The following is a 19,867-nucleotide window of genomic DNA, read 5'->3' on the forward strand; positions in this document are numbered from 1 at the left end:
TTATGGCTAACTGAATGGCAGAATGTTTTTCAATTTCCGTGCTAAAACATGACCACAGAGAATGGATGCAATTTGGGCCGAACTTATTTATTTAACTGACGTGTTTTTCGGTTGTGGGTAGCGTCAAAAACACGTACCAAATGCTAATCACACAATTTGTTTTGTACCAATTTGAAACTAGGCTTTTGATTCTCTTTAAGCTCTCTCGAGCTTTGATGAGGACTTTGCAGAAGTCAGGGGAAAAGCAGCGGCAAATACAAATTTTAATGGAGGGACAGAAGAGCATGGCTAAAATAATAAACAATGAAAATGCGGCTCTAATTTCGGGTCATAACACATTTTGTGTGCAGACAAGAACCTAATTTAATTCTGTGTGAAAGGCAAAGCGCTTGTTGTTTTTAGCCGAATTTCCTGTGGAAATTCTTGTCATTGCACTTAAATAATGTAAATATAATTTGGCTGTTTGAACACATTTTATGCGAGCCCATGCTTTTTCGGCCGGTCCAAAATTGGGTACATGTTTTTGTTTGCCATTTCATTTGGCTGCATTCAGGTGACAATGCAACTAATTATAGTCAACAATGTGGCATGCAGCGATGTTCCACGCTCCTTGGCACCACTCTAAATAAATCAGAAAGTAATTAAAACAACATGAAATGCGACTGTGAGTTACAGTCACAGCTTCGGCTGCCGTTTGAGTTGCACTTCCATTTTCATTTCTGTTTCCGTTTTAGTTGCAGCGGAAGCTGCACTTGCCATACTTGTTTTGCGGTGCTACCCATTTAGCAAACAAAATAAAATGGAAAATAAAATTATGGGAACAATTAGCTGGTCACTGGATACCCTAATGCAAGGCAGGTCTTGCAGTTAGCCAAGTTCCAATGAATCATAAGCTAATTTTTCATCGAAAGTGCATCTTTACAAATCACAGCAATAACATTCCATTAATTTTAAATAGTCCATCTTAATGTAATAAAACAGCTTGTATTTGAAAGTGCTTTGTTGTGTTTCTAGAAACCTTGAATTTTTTTTGAAGGGTATTCACAGCGAACCCAACAATGACAACCATTGGTCGTGGAAGCACAGCCACAACAAAGCAACTGGGAGTAGGAAGTATCCTGGGATGGGTATTCGCCAGGATTCAGGGTTGGCAACAAGCGATGGCCAAAAGGGAAAAATGCAGAAGCAAAACAAACTTAATTTACGCTTATTTGCGTTGACAAATGCTTCCGAAGGAGTGCAACTTTTAATTGCAAAATTTATTTAATTTGCTCATGCGAAGCGAAGCTAACTGATTAACGAAGACTCTGCAGTAAGTGCAGGCACACTTAAGCCGTATAAAACAGCTGCATTTTTCAGTAATCAGTAACACCTATTTGATCCCCTGATGGCTTCACACACATAGGTGTCAGTTTCGTGATATTTAGCGAACTACTGCCATACTGACGCACTCGGCCATCCGTCATGCTGAGCGATTTATGGCCAGTTTAATCAGCATCCGGCCACCATAAAATGCGAAATCAATTTTGCCATGGCTAGCATTAAATTCTTTGAAAGTGACGGAGCAAGAAATGTACATTAGTTGTGGCGTAAGTGTGCTAGCGCTTTTTGCTGGCAGTGTTTCTTTGGGTTTTTTTTCCTTGCCGCAGGCGGAATTTTCATTAAAGCATTTTTGATGTCTAATTTGCATATTTTTGCAGCTGGCCGAGTTGCATGCCGACACTCTGAGGCAGCCAAGTGACACGTTAAGCATTCAAAAGCGGGTGGAAACTGGAATGGAAATGGGTGCAGAGTGGAAAGTGGAAAGGCCCACTGCGCTCGAAAGAAAAGTGCACGCTTTTCTCTGCTGACGGCGATGGCCGGCTGTCACTCGCCCGTTCTTCTCAGCCATGGCTCAGATTTTGGCCAGGACAAAGTGTCGAGTGGCAACACTAATTCGCATGCTGCACGAACAACAGCAGCAACATGGTAAATGCACACAAGCCCATCCTCTTTCAGTGGGGGCTACCCCCCACCCCCCAACCCCTTTTTTTTGTTTGGATTTTCAGCTAAATTTGTGCAAGCGCTTTTCCCGCTCGCTTTTTGTTAATTTCCAATTTTCAAACCATTTCTGGCTGGCTGTGTGCACAGCTGCTCTGTCTGTGTGTTTGTGGGTGTGTGGGTGTGTGTGTGTGTGGGTTCGGTCAACATTTCGTTTGGCTCATGGCATTAATTCAATTACTGTTTGCATATTGCCAGAGATCCAAGCTCATGTAAGTTTTATCGTGCCCTGGTAAAGGATGTTGCAGTTGCACATGCATTCTTGCGAGGATAACTTTAAACTGTTCCCACTGTATCGGGCTTATGAAACAGTGAAACCAAAATCACACAGAGCCTTAGACCTAATCACAAGTGAACTGGCTTCGAAGCTGTGTGGAAAGCGGCTATGCTACTATTTTCAGATAGAACAATGGTAATTACGCCAGTACTTTAATTGGGAAATCCAAAACTGCAATACACTCTTCTCGTATTTTGAGCAATTCATAATTGTTTTCAGTGGAGAACATGATGAAGTACAGAAGGAATACCCAGATTTGTATTTCTATTTCTTGCTCGTTCACAGAAATGTTGGACTTACCAATGCTTTGGAACACATGACGCAACAATGCTAATGCCTTTTTCTGATTTTTGTGGATATTCAAGGAACCTGATGGGCGTGGGCTAATTTTCAAAGGCAACTGGCAGATCCTTGTTTCATATTTTGTAGTGGGCGAAGTAATTTCCATATATGTCAGACACCGAAACAAATTTCTCTAACTTTTCACCGACGGTTCGGAGCGATCGCGACGCGATTTCCAATTGGTTTTGGCTTTTGGTGCGAATGAGCGACCAGAAGCCAGATGCTTGGCCATTTATAATGTTGGCCAGAAGTGTTGGCAGTGGTGTAGAGCCATGGCCGATGCTTCGGCCAGATATGCCACCTGTTGGTATACAGGAGAGCGATTGACATTGGGAGCGGAAAAGCCAGCGGAACGCTCACACTAATTACTCCCCTACCAAAGCCTGTAAATACAGGCGTAGTCAGTGAAAAAATACCCTAATTTTAGAACAAACTAGATTATTCTTTAAGTAACGCGTATGAAAAAGAAGTCAAATTATATGAAATTATATAGGAATTGTAATGATGAGTACTTGGTTATTATTATAATTATTAGCGTCTTAAATTTAGTTTAATGCTTAATCATAAATCCTTAACATAAAAAAGTGTATGAATTGCCTTTATTCATATAATGGCTAACTAATAAACCTACGTTCGTATATATATGAATACATTTCCTCGTCCTGTTTTTCAATGACAAACCACAGAGTGACTGCTATTGAGATGACCCCCATTGTGCTACAGAGTAAGAAGGATAAAGCTGGACGCCACTGTCGGCGTCGTCATCAGCGGCAGTATATAAAGTGCATAGCAATGTGGAAGGGGCAACTAACTGAGCGGTGGCAGCTTGCTTATCGCCCCACAAGTGTTGGCAGTCAGAGTGAGATAGGGATAGTTCGGCGAGAGCGAGGGAGAGGGTGATAGAGAAGGAGGGAGCAGGAAGACGCACCCACACTGCAGTGGAATATCCCGCCGCGCTGATAACATTTGAATTTTTGGCTTGATTTATGGCCATAACATGAAACTAACTCACTGACATATCGGAACAAGCTACAACAAAAAAGGAAAAGCCAAGCCAGCACTGTGAGAGTACAACAACCACCATGTATATCTATATAGCAATTTTCACGCTGACGCAAATAGAATCGAGTTATTGGGGCATATTCATTAGCTTTTCTTTAAGTTTCACAAACATCGACAGCTGATGTGCGAGCTACAATTAGCTTACTGATATTTTAAATTGCAGCTTAGTTAATTCCATCGATAGGTTCTGTTACTCCTTTTTAAGCGTAAACCATTGGCAAAATAATTGAATAATTTATTATTTAGACTGTTTATTGAATGGGATTTGTTGAGTAAAAAACCGAGCAAATGTGGCAAGATGCAGTTTAGCTCTGTTGGCTTTCTCTCCGGATGAACTTAGCATTTTTCATAGCTGCTTCACATATTTGCAAAGCGTTTGCTTTTGGGTTAAGCCCTTTTATTGCATTCTGCAGATGGCGATGTGACGTTGTGCCATTACTGGCCCTCTGCAACTCCCCCGGCTCCTTCACTTAAGATCTAATAAACTTTACATTTGTTTGGCTTGGTCCACCCACATTCAGTCTGCTGCTTGATATTGCCCAGTCAGAGCGCAATTTTTTCTGAGCTCCTCGAGGATACCATTTTTTATGCGAAGTCCTCATCTGCAGTCGGCCAACTTGCCTCCATTGTTGACTTCTCCGTAATGCCAGTGCTTTCTGTGGCTTTTCGACTATTTCGCTCCTCACTCATTGCATTTTCGGACATTTACTTGGTCCATAAGTTTGTCAGTTGCCTTTTCACTGCCTGTTTCCTGGCTCCTCGCCACTTTGACATCTTAAAGTTGATCAAATAGTGGCCACAAGTTTTGCAGCTTTTGTGTATGTATATTTTCTGTGGTCATGCTTTGCGGTTTCTTCAGCTCGTTTCTGTATTTATTTATGCAGATCTCTGTTTTTCCCCAAACATCTCTTTTCTCTTTTTGTGCAACGAATGCACCGAACGGGGGGTTAGTTGAAAAGCTTTATTTGCACCAGCATTTTTGTAATTAAAAATTATTATTTCTGCATATAACGCGGTGTATGCGATATGCATTTTCAGCGGCTTGGAACATTTTTAATTAGATTGCGTTTTACTGGAATGGTTCCTTCACCATGACCCAGTAAAATTCGAGTGCATTCCACGGTATCCACGACCAAGGACAAGGCCAAGTACATTTCTATTATTACCATCACCGTGTGGTGGCTCTGGTTTAATTAATTTTGGGACTGCAGCCTGTCAGTTATACAACTTATACAGCATGAGAGTGATATAAGCTGCCGACTCGTTATCAGCGTACAATCACTATGGAGAGTGACGCACATCCACCGCCGCATTCCCAGCCACATTGGGTGCCGCATCCAGGGGCAATTAAACGCCCACCGAAATGCCGATGGTGCTGTTGGTGGGGCATAAATCACACAAAACTATTCCATGTACCGAACTCTCTATTCCCTATTCTATTCCCGACTCCCGCCATTTACACGGAAACATGCTTATCGGGGTTTTGGCGGCTGATTGCCACTGCCATTGCCACCGCCGACTGCCTGTCTATTTGCTGCCCTTCAATTTTATTCAATAAGTTTCGTTTATGACTCGGCCACGCTCTGGTTCGCCCTGTCCTGTTAGCCATCCACCACATCTATCTATGTGGATATCCCGCAGCTATTGTAGCTAATATCGAACATGGCTTTTAATTGAATTTCACGCGCTCACCATAAAGTTACAGCGTGTCCAGTTCGCAACTTTATGGCTGCTCTGGATGGGATATTTATATCTGTATCTGTGTGTATATATAGCGTGCGTCTCCTTTAATTGCCATCGCTTCTTGTTATGGCAATCGTAAAATCCGGCTCTGTTATTGCAGTGTTCCTAGTTTATAATAATAATGATAATAATAACCGTAATAATGGACAGTGACATCAGTGCGTATACGCTATGTGGCGAGTGCTTGTAAAATTAATCGAATACTATATTAAACGAAATTGTTCATTAGCCTTCCATGTTCATGCGGTTCAGTGCAAGTATGAAAGGGCAAACCTATACGAGTATACGCGTTTTAATTACCACCTGATAATTGCGATCGAACGTCGTTATCACCTTTTATTATTGGGCTTAAGGAAACGTTTCGTATCTACAATTGATGACGTATACATGTCTGCTCGATAAGCAGCTCTTCAAAACACTTCGTCGTTTCCATGGCGATATTTTGTATGCCTAGATTTGACAAATCTAGATCCTAGCAATTGACTAGTAATAAAGTAAATCAACTTGTTTTGTACACATTGAAGTTTCAATAAATTGCAGTTATATCTGATAAAAAACTAAATACCCTGCAATTATTAAATCAGCTAGGCAAATAAGCATGTCTAGTTGGAGATTCAAGCTTTAAATGCAATTAAAAGTAGTTATTTCAGTTGAAACTAAAAAGTTAATTAGCATTATTATGCGTACTTCCTCCTTCCGCTCCATCCTGATTGTTAAATTTTTGGCACTCTCGATTTTATGAACCTGCTATTATGGAACTCCCTGTGATTGGAAACCGTTGTTTTCGATTGGATGTGACTCTGATAATGGGGTTATCAAGTTTCCTGGCCACTTTAGTTATTTATGGTTAGCAATAGCTAATTACTCACTTAGGCAGTGCGTTCTTTGGTTTGGTATCGCTGTAGAATACCTTCGAGTCGACAGTGCTGAAAAGAGGGTGTTATAAATTAAATTATAGCTAATACTCTAAGAAAAATCACCTTTTCTTCGGTGTGACTCAAGTGCAAGGCAGACGAGTGAGTTACCAACCAGCTGGCTGACAGGAAGCAGACGCGGAGTGGCATTGGAAATTGTTTTACTACGGGGCCATTTACAAAACAATTACACTTATTTGTGCGCCATTTAACAGCTCGTCCTTCCACTGACAATCCATCAGCGGCTGTTTCTCCCCGTTCAGGGAAACTCTGCGGAACTCAAGGGAACCGAAAGCCGGCTGACGCTACTCGACTTCATTTCGTCCTGACAGCTCTGAGTGGAAATGAACCCTGGGGCCAGTCGATCCACTGGGCGAAAAATATTACGAATACCATTTGGGCGCCTGCCTAAGGCCAATTGAATTGACAGTAAGGAATATTAGGCTTTAGTAATGTGCGATTCATTTTTTTAAATATATCTTCTTCATATGTTTACTAGTATGTTGGTTCCTTTAACTCGTTTCTTTAAAAGTCTTGATCGACACTGTTTATCGGAGCAGCACAAATTTGTTGCAGTGCTCCTATTTCCGCTGCAGAAGAGTTGCTCCAAAATGACTGCTTAGTATGCAGCTCAGCAAGGAGAAGAGCAGCGACAGCTGACGAACTGCATACCTGCAATGGCAGGTAAATAAAATTAATCATACGCCCCGTTGCTCGTTGGCGTTCATTTTAAAATATTTGGGCATCTCAATTATTAACTTTGTTGTGAAAAATTGAAGATTTCATAAAATATAATTAACTACTTTTATTACAAATATTCATTAAGAGTTGTGTTAGGCATTCTATGTATTTGTACGTTACAACAAGAGAGAACGTGTATCTCATTAGCAATATATTTTTATTTATTTTATTAATGAGCGGCTCAAGTGCCTTTACCCTCATACATACTTTTCAAAAAATTAATCTACAGCAATTGCAATAATTTCTTCAGAAATTAATTTTTCATTATTTTACGCATTATTCATAACTTCAAGAGCAAATATAATTGGTTCTTGGAACTGTCGTAGTCAGCTAAATTAAAAGTACGAGGAATTTCTCCTAACCACACACAAACGAGACAGTGGGGCGTGGGATGATAAGAGGGCATGGTGCTCGAAATGATTAATTTGGCGTAAATAAATTAATAACCATTTAATAATAGTAAATAAAATCGGTGCAAAAAAAGATACGCGTAAAGATAAAGAATGCCTAAGTGAGGAATAGAATATATCTCATTTTATGAACTTGGTTATTTAGTTCAAAATTGATAATTACTTATGGGTGGGGTGCCATTGCTAACGTTACTAACGAATAGCGAAAACCCAAATAGCGAGGGCCAAAAAAAAAATATTTTGAACTTTTAGGAATTTAAATGTCCGAGGTACATATATAATCCGGTAAGCATTTTTGCTAATTGTCTCGAAACTTGTGTTTGTTTATGCCCGTCAAGTGATATTTGTTCACTTCATCAATTTACTTAATTTCTTCTGGCTATCATTTTACCTTTTGTGCGATAAAATATTTTGGATATTCCAATTTTTATTCTTTTATACTATAGATTCTTTTATATATATATTTTTTATATTTATTGTTTTTTATATATTATACTATTATATTATATTATTATTCTTTATATAATAATTTAAATTAAAAAAAAATAATATTAAAATTTTTATAAAATTTAATTTATTGATTGAAAAGAATATTGTACTTGGGGGTCCCCTACTATTTTCACGGCACAAAATTATCGCCATTTAGATTTAGTTATTGCCAGTCAAGGTGCGAATTTATGATTATTATCTGTTATGCAAGCCTGACGGCGGAAAGTGGCGAATAGTAATGATATCAGAGGATTCTTCGCATTTAAACTCGTATATTCTTAGATGTACATTCATTCCGGTGGGGTTCAATTCAGTGACCTCTAATCGATGACCGATTTAAAGGGGACGACTCAAAAGAGATACCCACGGCCTTTTGTCGTTGCCTGATTGTTTACAGATTCTTCAAGGAAATGAAAGTAGACCAAGTCCGATGCGTAGCGTGTTTGTCACACTGATACGTCTTATCTGCATTAAGATAGGAGGAAAGCCCCTCCGATTCCTAAGCCTATGGCACCCACAGAGTAGGCATAAATACGTTGGCCAGTAGCCAGTTAGGAGCAAGTTTCGAACGAACCTCACAGCGAGCAACATGCAGTCCTCTCTCATCGCCATCCTGCTGGCCACCGTGGCTATCGGCTCCTGCACCGCGAATCCCAGTCTTATCTCTGGTCCTTCGCGCATTCTTGAGATAATGAGCGCCACCAGCGATATGCAGCGTAATAATCCACAACTGGCACTAGAATGCTTCGACTACTACAATGCTCTGTTCAAATCCGAGTATGAGGAGTATGTGGATGAGTACAACCAGTGCATCACCACCTATGATGGCGGTTATGAACTGGTCCTGCAGCGGTACGTACCCATTGCCTGGGGCATCAGCAATACCACCTTCGACTCCTGCATGTACCTGCTGGACTGTGATAACCAGAATAGCAGTGAGAACGCTCTGTCCTGCTACGCCAGTGAGGTGAGTGATCAGTGAATTGATTTTTGAACTACAATTACTCGTGTTTGGAAACTCTGAGGTTCCCAATATCAAAGGAGGTAGCCTTGGCCGGCTAGGTTTTATTTTCTAAAATTTACAAATATTTTAATGAATTTTACAGGGTCCCATTAAATCCAAGGAGTTGTCCAGTGTGGCCTACAATGCTTCGACCCAGGTCAGTTCGCTGCGTCAGGAGGTCGAGCAACTGGTGTTCACCCGTGATCAATGCTGCAACGAATCGTCCAGGAACTATGAGATCAGCTCCGGAGAGTCCTACCAAGCTCTTCAGAACTGCCTGGCAGGTCTGAGTCCAGTGCCGGAAAGTAGCACCACTACCACCACTTCCGCCACTACCACTACCCCCCAGACCACCACCACTACCCCCCAGCCCACCACCACTACCCCCCAGCCCACCACCACCGCCTCCCCCGTTGTTTCCACTGTTAGCTCCACAACCAGACCTGCAACCACATCCGCACCAATTATAAGTACGTCATCAACGGGATCTCCATCGACAGCTGCACGTTTCAGTTCCATGGAAAACAACAGTGGCCGATTTGCTAGAAAACTGGACAGTATTTTCAAGCATATGGCTTAAGAATTCATCAATATTAAGTTCAAAACCAATAAAATATTAAACAAGAACATTGAAAAGTGACTATATTAATAGTGAACAATTAATTAAGGATATATTTTTAATATATATTTTATTCAGTCATTGCATAGCAATTGAAAAAGGGGTTTTGTTCAAAATAATATTGCAGAACGTACTAAAACTATATTTTAAATGCCTTTTGAGACTGCATGGAAAACTGAATGCATTGCTTCGTCTGAACAGCTTTCACCGGTTTTCAGTAAACTTCTCATTCAATTGAAAAACATGCCTAAGGCTTTGAGAAATGGCAATGGCAATGGCTTAAGGACTGGCTCCAATCTTCAAACCAAACAGATGGAATCAAGTGATGAAGTCAATCTGGGAACTCAAACGAGAAACTAAAACCCATTGCAACTTACTTAATTAACGGACCGATCTAGGTGGAAAACCGAGTTGGAAGCCAACCTGATGTGATGCAAATAAAACTTTTTGCATTTGCCATCAGTCCAAGTTTATCAAAGATCCGCAGGACACGGGCGGAGGAGGAGACGAGGTGGGGTTGGAAGGACAAACATGTAAATCAGCCTGGGAAAACTTTACCCCGGGCAGGACAAACAAAAAGGGCGAGCAAAAAGGAAATCTAGGACGGGACACTTTAAGGTAGCGGTAACAGTAATATAAACAGTTGAGCCATTTTCCTAGCGGTGTTTTTTATTCAATTTTAATTGCGTGTGGTGTTATTGTTTGCACAGCTGCCAGCGGCCTTGTTGTCACTGCAATTAAAACAAATTAGAAGCGCTGTGCAAGGGGGAGATTTCACTTTGCCAAAATAAAGCCAATATCTTGGCAACTCCCAGTATCCTGCATCCCTGCATCCTTGCAGTCTGGCAGCCCGCCTGTTGGTTGGAAGAGCGATACCTAAAACACACACACTCCAAGGAGAACACGCAATTAAGATATGCAAATTAGAAGTTGTCCTTGCTCCGGCAGCTCCTGTATTCCTGATGGCATCTTCACTTCACTGGGCTGTAATAATTATTCAGAGGTATGCGATGAATACGGCTTTAATCTTGGTCAACTATCTCAACGATAGATTTCTTTTTAGGCAGCAATAATGGGTAAAGTGAATCATTAAACTTTTTCAAATGTAATTATTGTGTTGCCTGTAAGTGACCGACAAGCGGTGTTGATAAGGTTGAAGTGTGTATTGTTCGGGCATTAGTCATAGCAATTATATCAATATCAAGTAATCAATCTGTGCCCGAATATTGACTCAAAAATTAATTGACAACGGTTGGTAAATCCTAAAATCCGCGGTCTATAATTATTACTTCCCAGTTCGGGAAACTCAACCCGGCCAAGGCGAACGCCTTGTCGAAATTATTTATTTTCACCAGTAACACTCAATAATAAGATACAATCGGAATACCCAGGTATCGGGGTATCAAGAGGTTTGAGAATATTCCAAGAATTGAATTGCAAATAAGACGTATACACATAGGCCGCACGTGTGTCTTCGTACTATAAACACTCCAACTAGATTAGATTATTTTAGCCTTAAATTCCTAGCAATGTGCTTCCTTTTTAGTAAGCTCGGCTAATTGCGAATGAAGATCAGTTCTAGGAAGCATAGACTTCGATCGAATGCTGATCTAAGTGCATAAAAATATTGGGAGTGGGGTGAAGGAAGCCCTTGAACTGGATTTGCCGGGTGGGTCCCAATAGAGTGACGGTTATAAAACCGATAGGACTGATAACTAGGGCCGGGTTTTTGAGATAGCTCGAGTGATAGGCTAAAACTGAACAATAACATGGCAATAACATGCGGTTTTTAATGGACACAAAGGCAGAAACACTATTTTATGGACCACTCCAATCGCGACGGCTATAAATACTGAAGGGGCTAGTTGAATCCAATAAGTACGTATCGATCGCTGGGACAGTTACAACGTGAACAGTAATTGAACAAGTGTTTGCTCCTTCGAAAATGGCAGTCAAGCTGAGCGTTATCCTTTTCGTCATTTGCCTTAGTCAGGTCATGGCGTATTCTCCGCTGCAACTGAACAATCCACACCAGAACTTGGTGCAGTTCCTGATACAATCCCGTGATCTCAGCAGCGATAGTGACCATACCCTTGTATGCTTGGATTATTATCTTCCCCTGCTTAACGACGTGGTGGAGACGTACAAGGCCGATCTGAGCGCGTGTTTGGATGAAGCTGCTCTGGAGGTCTCACAGATCAACGACAACACCAAGGAAGAACGAGATGCCATCGACGCCTCCGCCCAGAGCTCCTGCAATGCCCTCACCGCATGTAGTGCCCAGGAAGACGCCATAGATTACTTCAAGTGCTACAGTGAAGCAGTAAGTTGACTGCTGATGTCTTGGCTAACACATCATGCCCAAATATATGAATAAACATGATTTTCCAGCTTACTAATTTTTCCATGTGCTCCATTTCAGGGTGCCAACAACACCAAAACCATGTTCACCATCTCCGCTAACGCTTCCGAGCTGCTGGCTGCTGTGCAGGAGGAAGTGCGTCTAATCAAGGTGAAAGAAGAGGTGTGCACGAACAAAACGCAGAGGGCCTATGGAGAGAACTATGCTGAGCTTTACGGGGATTTGAGCAATTGCATTGCTGGCGCTCCTGTTCCATCGGAAACTTCAAGCACACAGGCCTCCTCCACGGATTCATCGACTGATTCGACCTCCGCTTCCACCGAATCCTCTACTGATTCCTCCACCGATTCGTCCTCCGTTTCAACCGAATCCTCTACTGATTCCTCCACCGATTCTTCGACTGATTCGTCATCTGAGTCCACCGAATCCTCCACCGAATCCTCCACTGATTCCTCGACTGATTCGTCCTCCGTTTCAACCGAATCCTCTACTGATTCCTCCACCGATTCCTCGACTGATTCGTCATCTGAGTCCACCGAATCCTCCACCGAATCCTCCACCGAATCCTCCACCGAATCCTCCACCGAATCCTCCACCGAATCCTCCACCGAATCCTCCACCGAATCCTCCACCGAATCCTCCACTGATTCCTCGACTGATTCGTCCTCCGTTTCAACCGAATCCTCTACTGAGTCCTCATCTGTTTCCACGGAAGGTGGCGCAGGTGAAAAGGAAGCGGCACCTGAGGAGGACTTGAGATCCCTCTCCTCTCAGAACAGGAATGACCTCCAGAAGATTCTTAAGAATCTACAGCTGTGGTTCAAAACTCACTAAGCCGTCGTGCTAATTTTAAATTTAAACATAAATGAAGAAAGCCCAAATAAATATACATATATACATTATTTATTGGAAAATAAGAAGATTAAGTGTTCTTCCTTGTGTGTAACTTTATAAGCGAACACTGAGTAAAAATTTGAAGAAAACAACCGTGTGATTCATTGTGTAACCCACTAAAGATATCCCCTGTTATCAAGTGCCTCGTTGAGGCGCCAAAGTACAGTGTTACCCAGCACTTGACTAACCATCCGTTAGGAAATCAATTATATGCGGTCAGCCGATAAGCTACCATCTATACTAGCCATTACCAATGCCAGATAACAGGGCTATTTATGGAGGGTTGGGTCAGTGAAAAACTTATTAAAAATGAAATTGGAAGGAATAATGACCGATTTGGAGAGCACGATAGCAACCTAATTAGCTTTTAATCAACATGATTAAAAGATTTCTCAATGACAGTTCCAACTAACGAAAATTATGATAAAACAGGGCTATAAAAATATGAACCATTAGCCAGTAGCATTCAGTACGAATTCGAGATCCGTTAAGTCGGCTAGTTAAGTAGGAGTACCAAATATGAAGTTCGCTGTTGTCCTGTGCCTGCTTTTGGCCACCAGTGGTTTTGCCCTGGTTCCCAAGCATCCCGCAGATGGAGACATAGTCTCCATGCTGGCCCGCCAGCAGTTCGCAGTTCGCACTTTAATAGCCGCTCCCGAGGCACGGGATGGATCGGCCCAGATCAATGACTGCTTCAACCAGTATCTGGAGGACCAGACCAACGTGATCATGGGTTACAATGTGAAGTACACCGGATGCCTGAGGACCGCACAAAGTGATCGGGACGAGCTCACTAAGCAGAGCGCCTCGGAGCGCGAAGCCCTTCTGGAGCGCACCAACAACATGTGCTCCAGTCTGACCCAGTGCGATACCCTTGCGGATGGCCAGGAATTCTTCGACTGCTACCGCAATGCCGTAAGTATAAGATCTCGATCTCGAGAAGTTGATCAACAGCTTCAAGCACTAACGATTATAATGGAAAACTCTTTAAAATGTGCTTCAGCAACACATTGGTCAAGATTTTGATTCGTATTGTTTATTGCTTGATTAGAGTGTAATCAATAAGCGTGCCATTATCTCAAATCCATTAAACCCTTTATGGTATATAGAGCGTGCATAATGCTTTTGTATTATTAGAGAGCTGAAGTGTTTTATAAAGACGAGACTGTCAGTCTTGAACAATTCTTTGCAGCATATAAATAGTAACATGTGCCATCTTTTAGTCCTCCGACAGCTACAAGGTAATGTTCACCCTGAACAGTGACTCCAGCACGGACTATAACCGCATCAGTGCCAAGTACCAAGTGATCGAGACCGATCTTACCGCCTGTGTGGATGAGGCTCGCTTGAATTACGCCCAAGATTTGGACGCGTGCGACGAGAATCTGACGATCTGCTTAAATGGAGGCGAGACTTCCCCTGAACCGTCTAATCCCACTACGACCTCTGAAGCTCCATTGACCACCACTACTCCTGAAGCTCCAGTCACCACAACTACTCCTGAAGTTCCTGTGACCACCACTACTCCTGAAGCTCCAGTCACCACAACTACTCCTGAAGCTCCAGTGACCACCACTACTCCTGAAGCTCCAGTCACCACAACTACTCCTGAAGTTCCTGTGACCACCACTACTCCTGAGGCTCCAGTGACCACCACTACTCCTGAAGCTCCAGTGACCACCACTACTCCTGAAGCTCCAGTGACCACCACTACTCCTGAAGCTCCTGTGACCACCACTACCCCTGAAGCTCCAGTGACCACCACTACTCCTGAGGCTCCAGTGACCACCACTACTCCTGAAGCTCCAGTCACCACTACTACTCCTGAAGTTCCAGTGACCACCACTACCCCTGAAGCTCCAGTGACCACCACTACCCCTGAAGCTCCAGTGACCACCACTACTCCTGAAGCTCCAGTGACCACCACTACTCCTGAAGCTCCAGTGACCACAACCACTCCTGAAGCTCCAGTGACCACTACTACTCCTGAAGCTCCAATCACCACAACTACTCCTGAAGTTCCAGTGACCACCACTACCCCTGAAGCTCCAGTGACCACCACTACCCCTGAAGCTCCAGTGACCACCACTACTCCTGAGGCTCCAGTGACCACCACTACTCCTGAAGCTCCTGTGACCACCACTACCCCTGAAGCTCCAGTGACCACCACTACTCCTGAAGCTCCAGTGACCACCACTACTCCTGAAGCTCCAGTGACCACAACTACTCCTGAAGTTCCTGTGACCACCACTACTCCTGAGGCTCCAGTGACCACCACTACCCCTGAAGCTCCAGTGACCACGACAACCCCCGCTACCACTAGCGAGCAACCACCTGAGGAAGATATTAACAAATCCGTGCGTTTCGGTCAGAGGAGATCTTGGAACCTGTTTAAGCGCTTCTTCTAATCGTGAGGAATTTTTAATTATTTATTGCATTTACTGGGAAAATTTAAGAACCGCAGAGGTCCTAATAAAATTGGCTGCGTCTAAAGCGTAGAATACTTTTGGGTTCGATCTCAAATTGTTTTCATAGAAAGGTGAAAGCAGTGACGCAAGCAAATTGTCCGAAAAGGGGTCCTTAAAAATATAAATAAATTTTTTATTAGTAGACTAAAACTTAAATTAAATATTTAGAAATTGTATGAATTTTTTCTTTTGAATTCTAAATTTAAAGTGGGCTGCAAAGTAGATGAACCGTCTAAGGTGCCACACTGGAAGTAATCTAATCGCTGATAGATGACGGAGTAATGAGCTGTATCTTGCCTGTCCAACCAGATAGGCGCCATACTATGGGCTACTGGGCCTGCCACTACCCTTAGATCAGAGAGCTTCGATCTACTGGACGGCTCTACTGGCAATCATTGCGCCCGGTAGTAGATAAGTGGCACACCTGAACTTGCCATAAATATCTGGCCTTCGGGCTGGTCAATAAAGCCGATTGGTGCAGAACCGACTTATTAGGAAATGATCAATTAGACGCTCGGCACTTGAGCATTTTCGTTGGTTCTTGGAGGCATTCGAGACCGGCGATCAAATGGAAGCACCACGTCGATTTTTAAGAACGGAGACCCGTTGTCGCCTCTACGGGCTGCATACCTTATTATTGCTTGTCCTATTTTTGGGTTTCTCGGAGGCTGCTGAGGTCCCGGACTTGACCACCCCCGAACCGGATCTCACTATAGACGAATGCCACGATGAGTTCACCATCGCCTGTGCCAACGCCTCACAAGTTTTCTCCGATTCCTACGAACTGTGCGAACTGAATGCCAATGAGACCATCATCAATCTAGAGGTCGATACGGAACTGGAGCGACTCCAAATCGAGTTGGGATCCAGTGCGGTGTGCGGAAATATGCAAATCTGCGACACATTGGCTGACGATCTGGAGTACTTTCAGTGCATCAATAGAAACGTAAGTTATCTAATTACTTAAATGATGTTCAAGATTACTTTTAATTGTGTGGAGTACGAAATTTAAATTCAAAATTGATATATCCACATATATACAAATTTTTTTTTAGGGAATCCGGAACCTGGACATTCTGACCGAAATAAATTACAATGCCACTAGTGCGTATACACGACTGCACGAGGATTACGATGCAGTGCATCGGACGTATCTGCTGTGCGGCCTCGATGCCCAGAAGAAGTACATGGAGGACATAAGACAGGCCCACAGAGAACTCACTCAATGTCGATCGGAAATCGACGAGCTGAACGATTAATTACCGCTTATCTGTCACAATTCAAAGAAAATGATAAAGGGTGAATAAACACCATCATATATGCACATAAATCGCTCTAGTTTACTAAGAATTGATATTATTTGCTGATAGGAATATAATTTTTATGATTTGTTTATTGGCAGATACATCTTAGATACATCTTAGTCTATTACGCATAACTTTCATAGTTAAGTTCTATTATACATGGAAGTACAATAAATATTTATTAATGTGTATCATTTTGCTGCAGACATTGATCCAAGGATCCAAAGATTGCATCGGTTCCTTTGACATACTTTTGTTCGGTTTGATTTGTGCACCGATAGTGCTCCAATTCGATTCTACTTAATTTCTTATTTAGGATTATGGCCTGCTCGGTGGCATTAAATGAAATACTGTAGACATTTGCCAACTGTAGCTTGGCCTACGGGGAAGCTAAGGTTAAAAAGATATTGAATCAACGGACTGCCACTCACCATTTTGGCAAAGCAATTGAAAAAGTCCAGGGACTCCGTCAAGGCCAAACACTGATCAATAAAAGAAGATATGCCCATGGCAGCATCTCGAATCTCCTCCTGAGCTCCAGTGGCATCCGTTAGCAAGGACTGCCCTTCGGTAATGGTACTCTTCTGACAGGCACTATATCCCTGCGACCAGGTAGCCCCTTCACTTTCCAGTTCTGGTAGATAACGGGCAAAACAGTTCTTGGTGTTGCCCAGACTAGAAAGAGTTTCCTTCCCATCATCTAGGTAGGAACACAATGAGTTCAGAGTTCGTGGAGGAGGCTCAGCATACGCCTAGAAAGATAGATACAATTATTTAAAAATATATAATATAATTTGTATTTACCTTAAGGGCTAGAAGCAGAATAATAGCAGTTTTCATGGCACTAATGACGATAAAACACTGACGGAAATCGAAGAAAAAATGTCCGCGTCAAGTTACCGAAAGTTGGTAGTGTAATCTGACAGTGATGTATGGTTTGTTTATAGGCTTTTTATCGCTGGGGTTCGTCTGCAAATAACAATCCAGTGGCTCCCAAACTTTGCACTTCGATGACGAGCAAAAAGTGTTGCATACTTTTAGTTAAAGGGAAAACTTTTCCGGCGAAAGTTCGTCTCAGCAATGAATTACGTCACTCGATAACCAGTAATGGGAAATTGTTCAATAGATATTCGTATGTATTAACCAATTGGTTACAGCAATCGCGTCCATCTATCGTAAACCTCTAAGCCGCTAAATTACCATTGATAAGTTCAAAGAACCGCGAGTTAGGCCTTCCGGTAGTTCCTGGCCACCTTATCTTCTGACTATCAGCTTTTGACCCTGAATACACGTGTTTGGCATCGAATGGGAATGCACATGCAAAGCAATTTGTGGGTCTGGGCATTACGCATACGCATTAATGCTACCTAATTGATCGACGCGCGGCAGCAGGAAAATATTCGCAAAAATATCATTTCGGCCAAACGGATCAATCATTCGCACCGCCGGCCACGTATATAAAGGTTTTGTACCCCTTCCTTGGTAGCGACAGTAAAGATCGAGCCACCAGCAAAACGACCGCCAACATGAAGCTTCTGTGCAGTGTCCTAATCCTCGCCAGCGTTCTGGCGGCCAACGTAACAAATTATTTCATATCCACCAGCTTTCTGGCAATAACCAGTTTGGCTCTCCCTTGAGCAGGCCAAGCCCAATGTTCAGCTGCAGCTGCAGAGTGCCCTGGATCAGTATCTGGTGCACGCCCGCAATCTGGATGCCACCGTTTCCGCGGATGTGACCACCCAGTGCTTCAACCTCTATCTGCCCATGCTGAACGAAGTGGCTGCCACCTTCTCCACTTCCTACCAGGCCTGCATCAGCACCGCCAACGCCGAGACCGCCAATCTGACCGCCGAGGCCGACAAGCAGCAGAAGATCTACCAGACGGAGGTCACCAGCCTCTGCAGCGCCTTCACCGCCTGCAACAGCGACAACGACACCACTACCTTCTTCAACTGCTACGCCAGTGCGGTGAGTTAAAGCTAGATGATCCTCCCACTCATAGAGCCAAACTAAACGAACGAATTTCGAATAGTACACCGAATATTTTATGCTGGAAGGTCAAAGACTAGATCAATTTATATTTTATATAAATTTATACTAATCGTATTATTTCCTAAGGCCGAGAGCGATGTCTCTGTGATCTACGACATCGCCACCAATGCCGCCACTTCGGCCAGCTCCTTGAGCATGGGCATCCAGGCTATCCAGGCCACCGAGAACCAGTGCACCAACACCACGGAGAGTGACTACGTCCGGGATACCGCTGCCACCTACGATCTGCTGGACAGCTGCCTGAAGTACGGAGTGCCCACCACCACCAGCTCCACCGCCGCCCCCTCCTCATCCAGCCCCGTTGCTAGCTCGAGCGGGGCTCCTGTCACTGATGGCACCACTGTTGTGGCATCGTCCACCACCGCTGCTTCCACCACTGTGGCTGTGAGCACCGCTGCCCCCGTAACCGCTGCACCCGTTACCGCTGCACCCGTAACTGCTGCAACCGTAACTGCTGCACCCGTTACCGTTGCACCCGTAACTGCTGCACCCGTTACCGCTGCCCCCGTTACCGTTGCACCCGTAACTGCTGCACCCGGAACCCCTGCTTCGGCAACCACGGCCGCTGCTGGCACTCCGGCATCTTCTTAAGTCAAGTAATCGCAAGCAATAAATGAGCATTTAAAAAAATTTAAAAAACTGTCCCATACAAATTTCATATGAACAGTGAAATTTACTTCATTAATTTCAAGCAATAGAAGTTAACTTATTTCACAAATAATCTACGAGTTTAACACCATATGAATGCAGAACAGGGATACAGCCATAAGCTGTGCTAAGTCCGCTTTGGTGACCTTAACTTACAATGGTGGGATGATATTTCGAGGGATCATATCATATCATAGCCTTCAAAAGCTACAAAAGCTGGACTGGCTCCTGCGGTCAAACTTCAGCTCTCAACAAAAGTCCTACTCATCCTACTCATCCTATGCCTGTTTAAACTGAGCATCCGGGCTTCCTTGGTAAATCCTCTGTGATCTCCCTACCCGTATTATTTTCCTAAGCGTTCAAATATTCATAAATAACTTCTAGTTGCGCCAGAAACATTTAGCGTCAGAAACATCAAAATCCGATTACGATAAGTTGAGTTATGGAGTATAGAACTTCAGCCTTAGGCAATTATTGATTTTTTTTGGATTTCTACATC

At 43.1% G+C, this 19,867-nt stretch overlaps 6 protein-coding genes across 6 annotated transcripts; 5 read left to right on the top strand and 1 right to left on the bottom strand.

Annotated features, from left to right (window-relative positions):
* Positions 1 to 8,567: 8,567 nt before the first annotated feature.
* On the top strand, positions 8,568 to 9,648 carry LOC6546968 (flocculation protein FLO11). Its single transcript, XM_001974574.3, has 2 exons — positions 8,568 to 8,985; positions 9,125 to 9,648. Exons 1-2 carry the CDS (start codon positions 8,608 to 8,610, stop codon positions 9,599 to 9,601), a joined length of 855 nt encoding a protein of 284 aa, XP_001974610.1. The 5' UTR covers positions 8,568 to 8,607; the 3' UTR covers positions 9,602 to 9,648.
* A 1,854-nt stretch (positions 9,649 to 11,502) lies between these two features.
* On the top strand, positions 11,503 to 12,874 carry LOC6546967 (cell wall protein IFF6). Its single transcript, XM_026980420.1, has 2 exons — positions 11,503 to 11,963; positions 12,063 to 12,874. Exons 1-2 carry the CDS (start codon positions 11,586 to 11,588, stop codon positions 12,834 to 12,836), a joined length of 1,152 nt encoding a protein of 383 aa, XP_026836221.1. The 5' UTR covers positions 11,503 to 11,585; the 3' UTR covers positions 12,837 to 12,874.
* Positions 12,875 to 13,356: 482 nt separating this feature from the next.
* LOC6546966 (mucin-2) lies at positions 13,357 to 15,304 on the top strand. Its single transcript, XM_001974572.2, has 2 exons — positions 13,357 to 13,811; positions 14,120 to 15,304. Exons 1-2 carry the CDS (start codon positions 13,416 to 13,418, stop codon positions 15,302 to 15,304), a joined length of 1,581 nt encoding a protein of 526 aa, XP_001974608.2. The 5' UTR covers positions 13,357 to 13,415.
* Positions 15,305 to 15,715: 411 nt separating this feature from the next.
* On the top strand, positions 15,716 to 16,694 carry LOC6546965. Its single transcript, XM_001974571.3, has 2 exons — positions 15,716 to 16,310; positions 16,420 to 16,694. The coding sequence occupies exons 1-2, from the start codon at positions 15,933 to 15,935 to the stop codon at positions 16,621 to 16,623; spliced, it is 582 nt and encodes a 193-aa protein (XP_001974607.1). The 5' UTR covers positions 15,716 to 15,932; the 3' UTR covers positions 16,624 to 16,694.
* Positions 16,695 to 16,717: 23 nt separating this feature from the next.
* LOC6546964 lies at positions 16,718 to 17,529 on the bottom strand. Its single transcript, XM_001974570.3, has 3 exons — positions 17,473 to 17,529; positions 17,100 to 17,420; positions 16,718 to 17,047 (listed from the first exon to the last, which is right to left on the bottom strand). The coding sequence occupies exons 1-3, from the start codon at positions 17,506 to 17,508 to the stop codon at positions 16,850 to 16,852; spliced, it is 555 nt and encodes a 184-aa protein (XP_001974606.1). The 5' UTR covers positions 17,509 to 17,529; the 3' UTR covers positions 16,718 to 16,849.
* Positions 17,530 to 18,149: 620 nt separating this feature from the next.
* Positions 18,150 to 19,351, top strand: LOC6546963 (spore coat protein SP96). The gene is made up of 3 exons (XM_001974569.3): positions 18,150 to 18,245; positions 18,310 to 18,636; positions 18,787 to 19,351. Exons 1-3 carry the CDS (start codon positions 18,195 to 18,197, stop codon positions 19,309 to 19,311), a joined length of 903 nt encoding a protein of 300 aa, XP_001974605.3. The 5' UTR covers positions 18,150 to 18,194; the 3' UTR covers positions 19,312 to 19,351.
* The last annotated feature ends 516 nt before the right edge of the window (positions 19,352 to 19,867 follow it).

The sequence above is a fragment of the Drosophila erecta genome, unplaced genomic scaffold (genome assembly GCF_003286155.1).
Source record: "Drosophila erecta strain 14021-0224.00,06,07 unplaced genomic scaffold, DereRS2 tig00000092-arrow-pilon, whole genome shotgun sequence".
In the NCBI taxonomy this organism is placed as follows: domain Eukaryota; kingdom Metazoa; phylum Arthropoda; class Insecta; order Diptera; family Drosophilidae; genus Drosophila; species Drosophila erecta.

Excerpts from the sequence above, each read along its gene's own strand:
- LOC6546968 (XM_001974574.3), top strand. The coding sequence starts at position 8,608 with ATGCAGTCCTCTCTCATCGCCATCCTGCTGGCCACCGTGGCTATCGGC. Across the intron at positions 8,986-9,124 it reads TGTCCTGCTACGCCAGTGAG|GGTCCCATTAAATCCAAGGA; the intron begins GTGAGTGATCAG and ends TGAATTTTACAG.
- LOC6546967 (XM_026980420.1), top strand. The coding sequence starts at position 11,586 with ATGGCAGTCAAGCTGAGCGTTATCCTTTTCGTCATTTGCCTTAGTCAG. Across the intron at positions 11,964-12,062 it reads TCAAGTGCTACAGTGAAGCA|GGTGCCAACAACACCAAAAC; the intron begins GTAAGTTGACTG and ends GCTCCATTTCAG.
- LOC6546965 (XM_001974571.3), top strand. The coding sequence starts at position 15,933 with ATGGAAGCACCACGTCGATTTTTAAGAACGGAGACCCGTTGTCGCCTC. Across the intron at positions 16,311-16,419 it reads TTCAGTGCATCAATAGAAAC|GGAATCCGGAACCTGGACAT; the intron begins GTAAGTTATCTA and ends ATTTTTTTTTAG.
- LOC6546963 (XM_001974569.3), top strand. The coding sequence starts at position 18,195 with ATGAAGCTTCTGTGCAGTGTCCTAATCCTCGCCAGCGTTCTGGCGGCC. Across the intron at positions 18,246-18,309 it reads CCAGCGTTCTGGCGGCCAAC|GCCAAGCCCAATGTTCAGCT; the intron begins GTAACAAATTAT and ends TCCCTTGAGCAG. Across the intron at positions 18,637-18,786 it reads TCAACTGCTACGCCAGTGCG|GCCGAGAGCGATGTCTCTGT; the intron begins GTGAGTTAAAGC and ends TTATTTCCTAAG.
- LOC6546964 (XM_001974570.3), bottom strand. The coding sequence starts at position 17,508 with ATGAAAACTGCTATTATTCTGCTTCTAGCCCTTAAG. Across the intron at positions 17,421-17,472 it reads TTCTGCTTCTAGCCCTTAAG|GCGTATGCTGAGCCTCCTCC; the intron begins GTAAATACAAAT and ends CTATCTTTCTAG. Across the intron at positions 17,048-17,099 it reads TCAATTGCTTTGCCAAAATG|GCCAAGCTACAGTTGGCAAA; the intron begins GTGAGTGGCAGT and ends GCTTCCCCGTAG.
- LOC6546966 (XM_001974572.2), top strand. The coding sequence starts at position 13,416 with ATGAAGTTCGCTGTTGTCCTGTGCCTGCTTTTGGCCACCAGTGGTTTT. Across the intron at positions 13,812-14,119 it reads TCGACTGCTACCGCAATGCC|TCCTCCGACAGCTACAAGGT; the intron begins GTAAGTATAAGA and ends GCCATCTTTTAG.